Source organism: Alosa sapidissima, chromosome 5, assembly GCF_018492685.1.
Source record: "Alosa sapidissima isolate fAloSap1 chromosome 5, fAloSap1.pri, whole genome shotgun sequence".
NCBI lineage: Eukaryota > Metazoa > Chordata > Actinopteri > Clupeiformes > Clupeidae > Alosa > Alosa sapidissima.
Window position 1 is genome coordinate 39,067,581 of NC_055961.1, and position 16,939 is coordinate 39,084,519.

Sequence of the window (16,939 nt, forward strand, 5' to 3'; positions counted from 1 at the left end):
TTGGCGTTATGGATGTTACAAAAACACAATTTTCCATGGAATTGCCCTTCAACAGTGTCAACCCTAGGCAATCTAGATATAATGCAGCATTCTAAGGTGTATTTTCAATTTAAATGTCTTATTTACTTATTTTCAAACTTTACTTTTATTTTGGTAACACAATAACGTTTTTAATTAATAAGCCTACATTTCTTCTTCATGAATTGAAAAACTTTTATTTTGAAAGATTAGCGGATGGCGGCCATATGTAACTTTCTTTACTGTCGCCAGTTTCACGCGGTTTCATGCTGCTGTCCAAACAGAAAACAGTTTCACGTTGGCTTCACTTGTCTCTATTGATGTGACTGTGTCTATTTATTTTAGGCCTAGCCTATCTGGATATCGCTAGAACAACTTTCACCCGATTCGAACGTTAACTTCAGTCGGACCGCTGCATCAGTTTTGCAAGTGTGTTAGATAACGATACGTTTTTCCACAACAAGAAGCAGTTGTTTTTAGCAACATTATACAAAATACATTGACTTAAGTTTTATTTTATCAATGAGTTTCCGGGCTATCTGGGTATTATCCTACGAGAAAGGAGAAGCTGCAAAATTGCGCTTTTCCAGGTAAGTGTTTGATGAGTTACGAAAGTTTCAACATCATCATGCAAATGCTTTACCATAGGCCTAACATTTCATCATGCCAGTTGACATGTCATGCTAACTTTAATTTTATGCACACATTTTAGGCGATATCCATCGGTCGAACGCCGAGCAAAACTTCTGTCTGGGCCGCAATATGTTGCAATACCGGAGGATTGTACCATATGTCTACTAATTTTTACTGAATTGGGACTGGAGGATCCTGACAGGCTGTATGTTGCCATGCGAGATGATTGTGAGCTGCATCAAGAGTCCCACATTTTGGCGCTCCACCCAGATGGCTGTAGGGGTACACTGTGGCCCTTTTTAACAGTAACTCAAGGGGGGGTTATTATGGTCTGTCTGCCTTTGGTAGATTCCTCTGCTTATTCACAGTCTCGCCTCTCAAGTCAGGTCTCTATCTCTCAAGGGATAGCCTTCTTGTCTGGTCTTCAGGCATTCCTGTCAGCTGGGAACAAAACACACGAGCCTGATATTCTGGTGTCACGTTTAGATTTATTACCTTTAATCCTCTTTCACATTTGTCCCCTGGGGACACCAGTGGACACACCACACTCTGCTATTTTTCCATTTCTGGCAGTGTCCACTCCTAGCAGCTCTCAGAAGCAGCCAGCCTGGAAGGCAGGAACCCACAAGGGAAGATCGACTGTAAGTGTGTCTGTCACAGAAACCGTAAGGTCCATGCAATATGGCAATCACAGCAAACAAGATCTCTGGGATGTTTATGGCACTGTCATGTGTAAGGTAAGCCATTGTGAAGTACATTGAGTTTTGAATGGGCTAACTATGAATTAGGATTTGCAGCACAGTTCTATTGAGATTTTTGGTAAATGATACCCAGGACACCAGCACTTGAAACTTGGCATGTTTAAAGTTCCACAGGGCTCATTAGGCCAATAAACACACTTTCACTCATAGGTGTACATTGAACTCCTGAAATATCTTAGACATTACTCAGAGGGACTGTATGTGTGTAATTGCTCGAAGGATTCAGACCAAAGCAGGGCTCTAGAGTGCCAGACCAAAACGATTAAAGGAGAAATCTGGCCAATTTTAACACAGAGCTCAGTTGATCATGTTTACGGAATACTATCGGTCGGGAAAAGCGTGGAAAACATTGGTCCTGTCTGCTAGCTTATGGAAGCATGTTCTAAACTGTACCTTTGTGCCTCCTAACAGACTCAAAATGTTCTTACATGACACTGTGTATGTATGTGTAGTGGTATGTGTGGGGGGACTTCTGTATGTGTACGGGGGTATGGTGTAATGGGTGTGTGTGGGGGGGTGCCTCTGTGTGTGTGTGTGTGTGTGTGTGTGTGTGTGAGTGAGTGAGTGAGTACTGTGTGAGTGTCACTATCACTTACTGGCAACCCTTCACTCAACACCACCATCTACAAGCTGATGGGTGTACACAGTCACTAGTACTGTCATGTACAAATTAATTTATTTCATGGCCCCCCCATGGAAAGAATTTCACGAAACTTGGCATACCCCCAGAGCATTTTAGCGTGACCATACACATCAAATTTGGGGCTGTTCAGAACATCTCAGCCGCAGATATAGAAAGAATTCTTTGACACATTTTAACCTGAGAATATTTCCTATACTTGCATGAAAAAATTCAAATGAAATATACTTAATCAAGTGTCCATGGCGCTCTCTTTTGTAAATTATTTTCATTTTTGGGCTTTTGATATTGAAGTAAGACAATGAACAAGAATTCAAGTTCAAGTAGTTTTATTGTCATGTACTTATAAAATTAATTATAAGTAATGAAATTCTTAAGCTCAAGAGCCAGCTCAACTTAAAAGAGTAAATTAAAAGCAGTGAACCATTGTGGTAGTCCTGTGTGATTAATCTAATGTAATTGTGCAAAAAGTGCATGTGTGAACAAACTGTGCAGTCAGGCTGCTATCCAAGCTAAAGAAATGAGCAATCAGTCTGTTCAGGCAGAGAATAGTCACATGAAAGGACTGAGTGGTGTGCATTGTGTTATACCTTGTCATGAAGCTATCAAATCTTTTTTTTCTTGATATTGTTGGTTGCAGTGTGAAGTGGAGGGAACCCAACCCAACATCACAGTCACACTCTCTTTACCACCTAATGGCTCACCCCTGCAAGATATCCTTGCACATCCCTGTGTCAACACACTAGATACCAGCACACTGACAGCCAGTAGCATGGATTATGGTGATGCTTCAGCCTTCTCGGGGCCCTACAAGTTCCCCTTCTCCCCTCCCCTGGAGCCCTTCAGGCTTTGCAGTTACACTTCACAGGTAACTATGATTCTTTCATAAAGTCATTGATAACTCTAGCTTTGGATATATTATTTTTAGGCTATCAAAATAACAAGTTAATTTCAATTAATTAATCACATAAAAAATAAAACATTAAAAAATGAACGCTGATTAATTCACTAATTCTGTAGTGAATCCGAGTCCCAGTGCAGTTCTAGCCACAGTGACTGCAGTGACTTAAGGAAGCAGATGGGAAGGCGCTGCTTGGTCCAGTGAATGGAACATTATGTTTAACAAATCTCATATGGAACTGTCAACAGGAGCATTGTTCTCTGCAATTTCTGTTAGGCCAAATATAAATATATGCAGTGTATTAGCAGTAACCTTATAAGATCAGAATAGATATGAATATGCCGTATAAACAATGTATGAACAACATGTACAGATATGCACAATGTAGTAGCAATAACATTATAGTTCACTAGTTCGCCCGTCGGCATGATTGCTTTACTGAGTGTATAAGCTAAGCGAGTGTTTGGCATTGTAGCTGGCCGTGGTCATGGAATGCCTGAAGCGGAGATCGCGATAGAGCGATGGCCGCTTGCACCCCAAAAGAGCAGAAAGGAAGGCCACTACCGAAATTACATTAGCGCTTGCTTAGCAAGTCATAGATCCACTAGATGGAGTGGATGTACAGTAGGACTGATGAGCATCTGTGGACCAACGGCTCAGTATTTGATTGCTGCTCTGATAGGCCAATGCATGCAGCTGTAGTAGCAGCTCCTATCCTGAATGCACAGAGTAGCGGTCTGCGGGAACCGGATTTGACAAGTAGGGTTGTGCCGTTGGACAATATGGAAAGCAACCATCGTGATGCTATGCCCCCACATGCCAGTCACTAAGACACAGAAGGTAGCCTATTCGTCTTTCACTGTAAGGCTTGTATTTCATGCATTTAGCAAAAGTCCCAGACTGCAGCGGAGTGGTAATCGGGATTCGTTATTTGTAAAAGTGTTTTTACTTCGCCCTCATATAGCCTGGACTGCGCGATCGCAGCCCTTTACTTTCACTTCCCGCCGCCCTCTAGTCAGCATAGACGGTAGCCTGATAACGTGGGATGCTGCATAGTACTAAGATTTTAAAGGTCTCATCTCATCGTTTTTTCATTAATTTTGCAGTGGTCTGTAGTATTGATGAATGCCCTGTGAGCCGGTTTTGGTGAAAAAAATGCTGTTCTAGTTTGGTGGGGAAGGTGGGCGGGGAGGAACGACTGGATTTTGCCTCTAGTCATGAATATTAATGACATGCTAATGAATTCACCTCTGATTGGCTAACAGTACTGTGACGCTTCCTCCAGTGCGTCCTCATCCGATTCTGCCTGTGCTCCATATTCAACTTTACAGTGCTAAAACCTGGCTAAAACTCGAGTCAAAACTGTTGCACAAAATGTCTTCGGAGATACAACTTCATGTGTTTGATCCTAGTATCCGAGTAGGAAGAAGAACCGCTTCCTGATTGTTTGTCGGTGAACGCTGGTTTAATAGAATGGTAACAATTGCCTGTCAGCTTAAAATTTCTCCTAAAAGAGGTAAACGTTTGTGACAATCGTCATCTTGCTTTCAAGTAGCCCTAATAAACAGTTGGAAACGTTTTAAAATAAAGACCTATTTCTTTACACAGTCAAAAGTCTTTGCAATCTTCCTAGTAGATATTTTACTTCACAACACAGGAAAGCACCCTAAATGCAGTTCAGCCACTGACCTAGCCTGCTAATGCTATCGGAATAGATAGTTATGGTTTGAATTCCATGATACTATCATTGAAAGACCACTTGGTCATAGCCCAATATATATATATATATATAGATCTAAATGCAAACATACCTACCTAGCTATATTTTGCTGGAATTGTACCAGAATGCCTACAGAAGCAGAGAATGTGTGCTGCAAGACTTCTTAATGGGAACTATGGCTTTGATAGCCTGACATTGGCAGAGGTTAGCCTACTCAAGTTGTTTTCTGTCACGTATGACAGAAAAAGTAGCCTACTATAGGAATCTTATAGTATTTTGGGACTAAATATTACAGTAATCTTATAGGAATACTATAGTATTTGGACATACTATAGGTACTATAAGACTACTATAGAAAAACTATAGCGGTTACAGGATATTATAGTTATTAGTAGTACTTCTACAGTATGTCCCAATTATTTCTATAATAATTATTCCTATAAGATTACTATAATATTTTGTCCCAAATACTATAAGATTCCTATACTACTTTTTCGTAAGGGGATTGCTCATGTGGTTAGAAAAATGGGCAACACCAGTACCCCTGTTGTCTGTATGACCCTGTACCCAGGATTAGAAACAGTCTGCCTTAGCATAATGTACTCCCTTCAAAATGCACTAAACATTCGACTATGGCCCTCTGTGAGACAGAAGATATGAAAGGTAAGATAAACCTTTAGCTTAAAAGGGACAAAAACTGATGAAACTCCTAAAACAAATATACAAAACAGGTCAATTTTCAATAAATAACTTTATTATATTTACATACAGCAGTGGTACTCAAAGTGTGGTCCGCAAGCTATCTCAAGTGTTCCACAAGTAGATGTGGTAAAATATAATAGATGAGTTGTTTGCAATATTGAACCAACTTGTATGTAAATCCAAACAGTTCTGCAACACTGATGTAACCTATGCCAGTTTAAATCATATGAATCCTCTGACACCATAAGCAAGGTGCAAAGACAGTAAGCAAGGTGATTCAGTGAGAAGGCCTATTGTGTAATATACTGTTGAAGTAGGTCTACTGTTTTTTTTTTTTGCTAGGTGGTCTGTGAAACACTGACAAATAGTAATATTGCAGTCTATTAAAATAATGCAAACACAAAACAAGAACGTCCAAACTATGCACAGAATTAACAATGTCCTCTTTTTGCCAGACGATGCAGACATCTGGCCTACAGATCCTTTTTAAGATGGTGCTGGGATTATTTAGGAGAAAAGGTCTGAGTTGTTGTTTCGGCTTGTATTGTCCTGGGGATCCGAAGAGACAACACACAAAACACATTCGTTGGCTGTGATGATTCTATTACATTGCTCTTTGATTGCGCTGGGCCATAGGTGGAGCCATCAGGTGTTATTGTGGAGATGTCGCTTTCATCCTCCTCCTCCTCTTGATCAACCCGAGGTCTTCTAGCTGGCCTTGGATGAACAGGCTTGATGGCAGTAGAGGTAGCAGGCCCCCATGCCCATGGTGTATCCGAAGTGCTTGTATCAATACTCATACTTTTCATGAAGTATTCTGTTTGGGTACCTAAAGTAAATAAATGTGTATTACTGTCAAGTTACAAGATACTAATAGTACACAGGACATTCACTATCTCACACAAAACTGTACTGGCACAATGGAAACAAAAATATTTTAGTGACTGTGGTAAGGTGTATGATGTACTAAGTAGCACACCCACAAGAAGACATTCGGTAATATCAATTCTATCTGTTATGCAATTCATGGGTCTCACAGGTGTATTAATCAAGCACCATGCCGTCTGCATTCATAATCGAGGTGCTTGATTTTATACACCTGTGGAAAGTGACCTGAAGAAATCCATGAATTGACTTTCCCAAACATTGACGAGCACATAAGAACCTGTATTAGCCTACTAGAAAAAGACTTCTAGAAACGAACTAGCACAACAATAAAAGTTAGGTCACAAACCTTTGCTTCTAACGTGATGACCTAATGTGGGCTAGAAAGCTGTGTAGCCTGACATCAGGATGTGCTCTGGAAGACATACAAAACGTTAAGTAAACAGCAAGTAATCAAACAAAACATCATTGTATGTCAATGTAATAATGGCAAGAAGACATAAATTAGACTGAAGTGTAAATACCTGAGCTCTAGTGATAGCAACTTAGCCTAATAGTGCACGGGTATTGTGTTTTTGATTTTCCCCGTTTAGACTAGAACAATACCCGTACTTAGTTGAGCATAAGATATTGTTGCTAATATTATTATTTGTGGTTTAACGCTTAGGTTAGAATATTATAGGTTCAACAAGCTAAATCTCTGGGTAGTGTGGTCAGTTTCTTATGAGTGTAACGTTAGCTACACCAGGCAAGTAACTGAAGCATTCCGTTCGCGTTATGTACTGCAACAATTAGCTTCCAATAGGCCTAATCAATGGAAGTAGCTACACCTGGGTGTTAGTGGCCTGTAGGCTACGTTCGGGAAAATAGACCATTCCTCTAATGGATTTTACCAGAGCCCTTCCTATTAGACATTCTCTGATTTTACACGTCGCAAACAGAACACTTCAGTTATGTGCCTGGTGTAGTTTCCTGTAATATAGGCTAGCCTAAGCCTATGTACCCTTTTCATGCATGCTAACGTGAAGAATATGAACATGCTATTTTGTAACAGACGTTAGGTGGAAAGGTTTGTTTGTACTTACAGCCTGTGAGCTGGTGGTCGATCGTCATGCCGGTATAGAACCAGGTTTTCAGAACATTGATGCAAAACCACTTTCTAACTGTAGACAGTGAGTGTGGTCGAAATGATTGGTACACAGAACTAATGTTGCACTACTTCGGTGGTGGTGTTCCAACGATAAATCCGAACCATTTCTTCCTCAACTCTTGTTTCTAAGGCAAGACATGCAACATTGATGTGTTATTGCCACAAACACAGGCACGATTTTTTTCCGCCATGTTAGGAACTTGCTGTTAGCTCCTACTAGCTGCAAAGAGACAATCCCCTAGCCGCAAAATCTTCCAGTCTTTCTGTAGGCGGTCACAAGCCAAGGTGGGCGAGGCCATGAATAATCAGTTTCCCTTCGGCGTCATTGGGAAGGGCTCTTTCTGATTTGCTTGTTTTCACGTGCAGCATGTATGCAACTTGGAGTAAGCTATAGTATTTCGAAAGGAACAAGTATTAAACGGGTTCTTAGTGTACAATAGTAGTCTTAAGTATCTTTTTTGCTGGGCCCAGCAAAGGCTGGCACAAGCGTTCAGATTGATTGTCTATCCATCTTTCACAACAATTTTCTTGGAGCAGACACAACTTCGGTAGCCTGGTCAGTATGTCTCTCTTAGCTGTCCACTTTCATCAGGCCTTATAGCCTATATAATATATATATATATATATATATATATATATATATATATATATATATATATATATATATATATATATAATTTTTTTTTTTTTTTTTTTATGTAGAACATTATAAATGTATTTCTGTACAGACATACCTACAGTATAGGCTAATTAATTAGTGTTTACCACACTACCCCCCCCCACGATATCATCGTCCATGTACACATCGTTGTTTACTGTACACATCGTCAAATGCCAATTTAGGCGACATCGCCCAACCCTATCGACAAGGATATATATTAGAGTCTGGAACCTGTGACGAGTGATGGGTACCCTTCATCTCAGATGAAGAGAGCGGGCTAGTAGCCGATGCTTGAGCTGACCGATATGAGATGTAGTGTGATGGGTATGAAAGCTGAGGATCTGAGGCGGAGTTGGATATGAAAAGGAGTGTCCTTTTTGGAACTGATCGGTTTAGTCTGATTGGTAGTAAACGTATTGTGTCCTGGTCTGACTCTCAAGATCTGCCATCGGGGATGAAATGAGACGAGAGGCATGTAGACTCACTACATCTCAGCAGCCCAAAGGATGCCGGTAAACATGATGTAGGGTGAATCAGAATGCTGTGACATGAACCCCTTGCGAAGTATAGCGAGGCAAGCGGCAAGTATGCAAGAGTGGATCTTCGTTGCACTTGCTCAGCGGCGGACATTCGTGTATTGCATAACCGTGGGAACGATGGGTGTCAGGTTTCAGCAGAGCTGCTGCCGCGAGGGTCTCAGGGTTCAGCCGAGACGTTGCTGCGTCCTATGGGCTCAGCGGAACTGCTTCTGCATGGGTCCTGGGGCTCATTGGAGCCGTCGTTGCCTGGGTCCTGTGGCTCGGTGGAGCCGTCGTTGCCTGGGTCCTGTGGCTCGGTGGAGCCGTCGTTACCTGGGTCCTGGGGCTCGGTGGAGCCGTCGTTACCTGGGTCCTGGGGCTCAGTGGAGCTGTTGCTGCATGGGGCTTTGGGCTCGGCAGAGCCGTCATTGCACGGATCTTGGGCCTCGGTGTAGCTGCTGCTGTATGGGTCGTGGAGCTCGGTGTATTTGCTGCATGGTTCTGGGGCTCAGCGAAGCCATCGTTTCATGAATCTTGGGGCTCGGCGTTGCATGGTTCTCTGCTGTTGCATGGTTCTAGGGGCTTGGTGGAGCCGATGTTGCATGGGTCCTGGAGCTCAGTGTAGCTGTTGCTGCATGGTTCTCGGGGCTTGGTGGGGCCGACGTTGCATGGGTCCTGGAGCTCAGCTTAGTTGTTGCTGCATGGCTCTTGGGGCTGAGCAAAACAGTCGTTACATGGGTCTTGGGGCTCAGCGTAGCTGCTGTTGCATGGGTTCTGGAGCTCAACGTAGTTGTTGCTGCGTGGTTCTTGGGGCTTCAGCGAAGCAGTCGTTGCATGGGTCTTGGGGATCGGCTTAGTTGTTGCTGCATGGTTCTTGGGGCTGAGCGAAGCCGTCGTTGCGTGGGGCTCGGCGTAGTTGTTACTGCATGGTTCTTGAGGCTCAGCGAAGCAGTCGTTGCATGGGTCCTGTAGCTCTGTGTAGCTTTTGCTGCATGGGTCTTGGGGCTCAGCGGAGCCGTTGTAGCAGGGTAGCAGGAGCTCAGCGGAGCAGTTGCTGCATGGGTCTCCCTGAAGCTGTTGTTGCATTGGGTCCAAGCTCATTCCGTACTATCTGTGGCAGCCTTAAATAATTCAACCTGGGCTGAAAGAATACTTTTAGAATACCATTACCTGATAAAACATGACATATTCAGCATGATACGACATACAATACATGATACATGATAGGCAGATAAGGCATGAATGATGAGTATCCAGATGGAATGAAATGGCTGTGGCTAAAGAATAGCTGGGTAGACGGAACGGGATGTTAAAGCTCGAACGTGCAGCGTGAGGTGGTCGAAGGGCCGTTGCTGTGGCTAGTGAACAGCTGGGGAGCCGGAATGGGACGTTGTGATCCGAAGCACTCGCGGAGTGCTGATAACCCGCTGCGGCGGGCTGGTCTAGCGCGGAACCAGGGAAGGGATGGGTAGGGGGGGTTAGCGACGCGGTCCCTACCGGAGCCGGCTGAGACCAGGTGCTTGCTAACTCGTAAAGAAAATAGGGAGCTAGCGAGGTGAGTTTGAATGGACGCCTCTTCATGAGTCGTGCCGTGCTGTACAGACGTGACTCCGGGAATGGAAAGGGGAGGGGGAAAAAAGGGGGAAGGGAGGGAGCAGTTGTCGGAACGACTGGAAGAGGGGCAGCCCTGGACCTGGTCCTGGCTGGGGGAAGTGGGTGGGGGAGGGGAAGAGGGGGTGGAGGGAGTAGCGACGCGGTCGCTACCGGGGCCGTCTGAAGAAGTGGAGTCGGATCCGGAAGTACGGCGGAGATGCTGCGGGAAGGAAGTCGGTGGTTAAGAACCTGGGCCCGTGGTGAGGCTGTGGCTGAAGCAGCGGAGTGATGGAGCGTGTGGTGCAGGAAAGCTCTGTCAAGAGCAGCCTGCTTCCTGGTCAGTTGTAGTCTTATCAGTTCGTTATAAGTAGCTTAAATGTCCAACAACGCTAGTATCAGTTTATGAGAAGTCACTGGACAACTATAGGAAGTGAATGAACAAGACCTGTTCGTTTCCGATACGGATTACGGATTGAGTGATCTTTGGAAGATTAACCTCCGCTGGATAGTGGATACAAACTTCGGACGCTTGGCGTGGCGAGCCATGTTAGAATTTAGAGCATTTCGAGTTACCTGGATAATCTTGCGACGTAAAAACGCGAGCTTGGAGCAGCCTGATGTTACAGCCTTGAAGTAGGCTGGGGTGTGTAGGCTATAGCATAATCGATAGTTGTAGCTTACCCTTGCTCTGTGCAGTGACCTGAAAATGCTGATGAACCAGGTGGCTGTAGCCTATGAACTGGATGTAGCTTTTGGAAGGTTAGTAGTGAAAAGACCCAGCTCCATTACGTCTGCCTACCGAGGCTTTGCAACTCCAATAATTTTGCAAGCGCAGCAGCAGGGACGGGATAATTGGTTGCCTTTCAAATTCCCTCTGCACGCAATAGGATAGTGCTATAACTCATGAGTCCCATGTGTTTTCCCACCAGCAGAGCTAGTTGGCTAGTTCAAACTTTTACCAGCAGCCATCCATCATCTTTGTTTTCAAGTAGCAGGGAATTCTCGCCGAACTGTTGCAACTATGCCATCAATCATTATGTTAAGCCCACCTACCGACACAATGTGATTGGCCTTATCGAAGTTTCATTTTTCCAGCTCGCAAGCCAAAGGAGTGTTGCTAGACTACCCTTGCAGCAAATTACATTTTACAACAAATGTGGGAACAAATTACATTTGATGCTGCTACGTCTGCTGCATCTAGATTTCTAGGCTATGTAGGCGGACCACGGTCCGGGTCCAGACCCTGATGTGATCATATCCGGACCAGGACCATAATTATTGAGATTTTCACGGAAGATTTCAAAGCTGCGCTAAATGTTTCATGGGCTATAACAATTAGAGCATTAACTTCAGTAGCTTCAGGAACCAGCATCTCGCGTGCTGCGACTCAGCCAATCATTGCATGCATTCTGATAAAGTCGAGTCAGTGAGTGAAGTTACTATGGTGAAGAAACTCATTGATAGCCTGACAGGGAAAATGAAAGAGGAGTGGAGACTATGGCTGAGACGGTATGTATTTTTTCTTACCACGATTGAAAAGCAAGAAGTTACAGCGATTTCGCTGTAAACTGCTTTAACAACCCCCCCCCAAAAAAAAAAATTAAAAAATCTGATTGATTGTAAGTTATGGATTATGAATTTTGTGCCGCAAACACAGCCAATTAAACTTTAGACATCCAGAGCAACTTCAAAGATCACTGGACACCAAATGCTTCAGACATGAAAGAAATAAACAGTTTATCAACAAGGCTGTCACGATTTTAGAACAGCTGTTACATTCATGACATTTATGCTACTGTTATGATTGTGTTGTAAGATCGTTGTAAGTGATTCAGAATGCTGCAGCACGCCTGCAGTAAATCAGAGTTTTTTGTTGTAGTAGTGTGACAGAATACATGCTAAGGTAGCAAACTAGCAAAAAATCTCGAAATTGACCAGTGCATGAAAAAACGATGTTTTCACCTGCTGTGTCTCGCCTTAATATTTTATATTGTTGGTTGGTTTAATACTGTTGCCAATGAAAAGTCATTGTCCTAATGGGTCTCAACATGTCGCTCTCAAGCTACCAGTCGCTTGCCGTCCCCTTCTGAGCTTGCCAGAGGCTGAAGCCTTACTACATTTAAACACAATTGTTATTTGATGGTTCACTATTCCAGCCTACGAATTTAATCATAAAAAAGTAGGCTAAATCATGCGTAGTTAAAAAAATAACTCAATTTGGGCTACTGTAGGCATAGGCTAGGCCTACTTATACACAATAATCCTTTCCATTACAATGAATTAAAGCGACTGCCTGTCTCGCAATAAACACGTGTGGAAATCCTGACTCTTTCCAATAGGCCTACATGAAACCTAATGGTAAACCATCAAATACCCACTAGATTTCAGTGCCTATCAGTCCCAACAACGCATGCCTTGAAACGCATGCCTCACAACAAAACGTAGAAATAAAGGCCTACCTTGATTAAACCTCTCCCAAATAAAGCCCTGTGCTTTGTGCAGTAAGTAATAGAAGCTGGCCATAATTTGAGCGTTTATGGCATTTAAAGGTTGTAACGACTTCCAATTCATGGCACGTTTTTTATTATTATTTTGTATGCCTTCTGCAGAGAAGGGAGACTGACGTTGGTCACGGTTTGGAATGAAAGGGAGAAAACAGTAGGCTAGTAACACAGTGGACATTTTTTTTTTTTTTTTGTAGACGTTTCGTTAAGGCCTTAACTGCAAAGTGTTGCGGGAAACCCTGCCACAGGACCTTTTTCCACTTTACCTCATTCCATATTTAACAAGCACAGGCCCATACATGTACCGTATGATGAACTCCCCAAATAACTTGCAGTTTCATGTTAAGAAGCATTCAAATGACATTGTTTCATCATTTGTCCACACAGGTTTACACCTCTACAACTTTACTTCTAAGAGACTCTGCCTTTCTGGGATGCAGTTTTTCATACCCAATCATGTTAGCAGTTATCCTAATTAGTCCTTCTTTTTATTTTCTTTATCATTACACAACTTTTCCAGCATTTTCTATTTTCATTTTCAACGTTTGATATGTTGTCCTTTTTTCAGCTAAATATGCGTTTTCAAAATGTGCATATTATCACATTCTGTTTTTCTTTGCATTTTACACAACGTCCCAACTTTTTCTGATTTGTTTTTCTGTATTATATGTATATATTATAGTATATTTAATCAAATTAATTACATACTATGTGATTAATCTAAATTAATTGCAGATATAATTTTTGCTGTGAAAGTATTTTAAATATTTAAATTCAAATGAATCATTGAATAATCAGCATTAGTGACATTAAAGTTCAAAAACTCTTTTATTATTATTTTCACTCTTCAAATAATGGCCATAATAATCTATGATATGACCTAATATGCTGAGGAAATAAATTCAAAAGTGCTTCAGGAAGAAGTTTTTTTCACATACAAGGCATTTCTGGACACAGATATAACCTAGGGCAGGGGTCCCCAACCTTTTATGTACCATGGACCGGTTTGATTCCTACTTTTTTTTTCACGGACCGGCGGGGGGGGGGGGGGGGGGGGTGGGGGGTCGGGGGTTCCATGTTCCATATGTGTTGTGCATGCATTACTTGAAAAGAACTAGCTCCAGTTACTGTATGTATGAACAGTGACGGTAACGATCTCTTGTGAAAAACGTGAAGTGAAAATTGAACAATATGAACTATGAATATTGAACAACTTGAAGCTAAAGTGTGAACATGCTTAACAAAATATGGGAACAAAACATGGGAACTAAGCGTGCATTACAAATATAATCAGTGTGAGCCCTGCTTGTTTCCCTGCAACAAGAAGCTTCCATCTGGGGGTGATGGAAGACAGTGACACCCTCAGTGTGTTTGAAATGTCCAGTCGATTGCGCAATTTGGTCTTAGTTGCAGTCATTGCCGAAAACCTGGCCTCGCATAGATACGTGGTGGGAAACGTTTTCAGCGCTTTTACGGCTATCTCGGGATATTCTGCTTTGGTTTTGATCCAAAAACCCGCCAGAGAGGTTTCCTTATACACACTCTTAAGATTGGAGTTTATATTTTGAATGAACTTTCCTTCGTGGAATACAATTTGGAATACCACTGTGTACCACCTGCTTGCCTGTCTGCCTGCCACCTACCTCTCTCCCTCCCTGCCTGCCTGCTTGTCCTCTGCTCGCCTGCTTGCTACCTGTTTGCCTGCCTGCTACCTGCTTGCCTGCCTGTTATCCATCTCCTTGCTGCTTACCTGACTGTGTGCCCTCTCCCTACCCGCCTGCTTCTTCTACAATCCTTGAACACAGGTATGAGCAACAGCCGGACACAGTGCTTTAAGATAAGCGTGTAATAACATACAGCATCTACACTTTGGATTTAACCCTCACAACCGTCATTTGCAATTTCGATCAACTGCTCTTCCTCCTGCGCTGACAAGTTAGGACTATTCGGGATATTGACAAATGGGTTGCGGACCCACTCATTGGTTTGCCGTGGATCTTTGGAGGATGGGAAGTAACGCTCAAACTCATTTGAAAGCGCAACAAGGTGATCGCGCACCAGCTGCGAGAGAAAGGGCCCTGCCTCAGTCTCTCCCAAAACCCCCACTACTGTTTGGAACATATCAAATACACCCCGTCCCCATTCGTCCCCACAAATCAAGCTTGGCTTTAAATGCAGCGACTTTATCTGCCAGTTTAAAGACAGTCGTCGTTCTCCCCTGGAGTGACAGGTTGAGGTCATTAAGCAACCCGAATATGTCACACAGGTAAGCGAGTTTTGACACCCAGTCCTCATCACTAAAATGTGCAGCTAACGGTGACTTTTTTTCTGTAAGAAATCTCTGCAGCGGCTCTCGCAACTCAAACACTCTGGCCAGTGACCTGCTAAAGATGCTTGTTTTTTGTTGCTCATTCTAGCAGTTTAGCTAACTTCGTGTGACACTACCGTTCGCCAAGAACTGATCAAGTGAAGTGAGCTGACCTGAGGCTGCGCAGCACTGAAGGCAATATGTAAAAGTGTTGAAGGCGGGACAGACAGACGTAAGAAAATAGACATTGCAAAATGCAAACATAGATAGATAGATAGATAGATAGATAGATAGATAGATAGATAGCTTAGATTAGATTTAGATAACACTTAATCTAAATCAATTCTAAAAACAGTATCCACATAGTGGTGATTAATAAATCAGAGGCGCTTGCAATGACTGAGGCAGGGACTGAGCCTGTGATTCTCTGTGCATAGTAAGGTATGGTAAGGTGCTCTAAGGTGCTCTGTGTGAATGAGTGTCATGGTGGTAGTGCAAATGAGTAAGTCAACAGTGCAACAATGCAGAAATAAAGTAAAGTCTATATATCTATATATTTAACTATTTAAGAAAATGTATAAGTGTGGCCACAGTTCGGCTGTGGCATGGAGGGGGGGGTTATGCATATGTGCTAATGTGCTAATATAGCACGCGAACAGTGAGGCATAAAGACAGTGGTACAAGTGGCTAGTGGACAGACAGTACCAAACATGGAGGGGATGAAGAGGCAGTGCGTGCAATCAAACAACTGCATATAGACCTACAGTATGCCATGTAAAAACGTGACATTATTGCGAATTAAATTTAGTTTAGTTCGCATGCATTTTTTTTAAACTCATGTCGTAGGCTACGGCCCGGTTAGGAATGTCCTGCGGCCCGGTGGTTGGGGACTGCTGACCTAGGGGACACAATGAAAATAAATTAACACTCGCCTCAATGTCAACACTATGTCTTTGCATTGATGTACGACTTTAGAGTTGACGAACTCCGGTGATATGCAAATTCCTTGCTGCAGACATTGCAGAGGACTTTATTTTAATCAACACTTTATTTTTATCAACACCATCAGGCCGTTTTTTAAAAGTAAATGTTCCAATCAATTATCTAGGCAGCACATTTTCTTCTCTCTTCTTCATTTTACAGTCTAATGGTTACTGACTAGAACGGCTCGGGGTCAAAGGTCATACGGAATCGATTAATCTGCGCTAAAAACAAATATTTTTTATGTTATTTTTTTCTCAAATTAATTAATCGAAATGAATCAGTTATTTTGACAGCCCTAATTATATGGGGACGTTGTGTAAAAAGTTCTCTTATTGGATAACAACTTGTGTTGTAAATCAATTAAAAATTAGTCACATTAATCACATACAGTAATCGCAAAATGGAAAAGTAGGGCAAAGTGGTAGGATAAAAGGGGTAGTATTATGATTAGACCTTAACAGATCCTGTCAACATAATGTTTAAATTGTATGTGTGTGTGTCTTGCAAGGTACCAGTTCCACCAGTTTTGGGTTCATATCAGCTCAAGGAGGATCATGGGCAACTGCAGCTGGGTGTTGTTTTGAAACTGCACGAGAGTGTGACAAACAGTTTTGAATACTGTGAAGCCCATCTGCCATTTTTTAATAGGTATCATTCATACACTAATATACATAAGAAAAATATGCAGTTTCATTGATGCAGTAATTTCATTGATAAAGCATGAGCATTTTTAACGTTGTAACTGTTACTGTTGTTTTCATGAAGAAATGTTTTGCTTGTGAATATTTTAAATTCTCATTCATAGTCATATTTCAGTTTGTGGATGCTGTGTTAACATTCTTTGTTCTACATGTAGGTGCCAGATGGGTACTTTGGATGTTAAGGTAACCTCAGGTCAGGTGGAGGTCTCCAAAGAGAAGAACCTATTAGTCTGGGTCTTAGGTGTGTTACAGTTTAAAAT

General features: G+C 42.4%; 1 protein-coding gene across 2 annotated transcripts in view; it reads left to right on the plus strand.

Moving 5' to 3' along the window:
• Positions 1–246: 246 nt before the first annotated feature.
• The window catches only part of ap5m1 (adaptor related protein complex 5 subunit mu 1), a 49,565-nt gene continuing 32,872 nt past the window's right edge, over positions 247–16,939 (plus strand). Inside the window, exons 1-5 of one of the 2 annotated variants that reach the window (XR_006032039.1) lie at positions 247–608; positions 731–1,388; positions 2,693–2,920; positions 16,487–16,626; positions 16,835–16,920. Coding sequence is in view for 1 of the 2 variants with exons in the window: in XM_042093437.1 (XP_041949371.1) it covers positions 541–608; positions 731–1,388; positions 2,693–2,920; positions 16,487–16,626; positions 16,835–16,920 (1,180 nt within the window). In the remaining variant the exon portion in view is untranslated. The remainder of the gene's footprint in view (positions 609–730; positions 1,389–2,692; positions 2,921–16,486; positions 16,627–16,834; positions 16,921–16,939) is intronic. The other variant, XM_042093437.1, reaches the window with a different exon arrangement.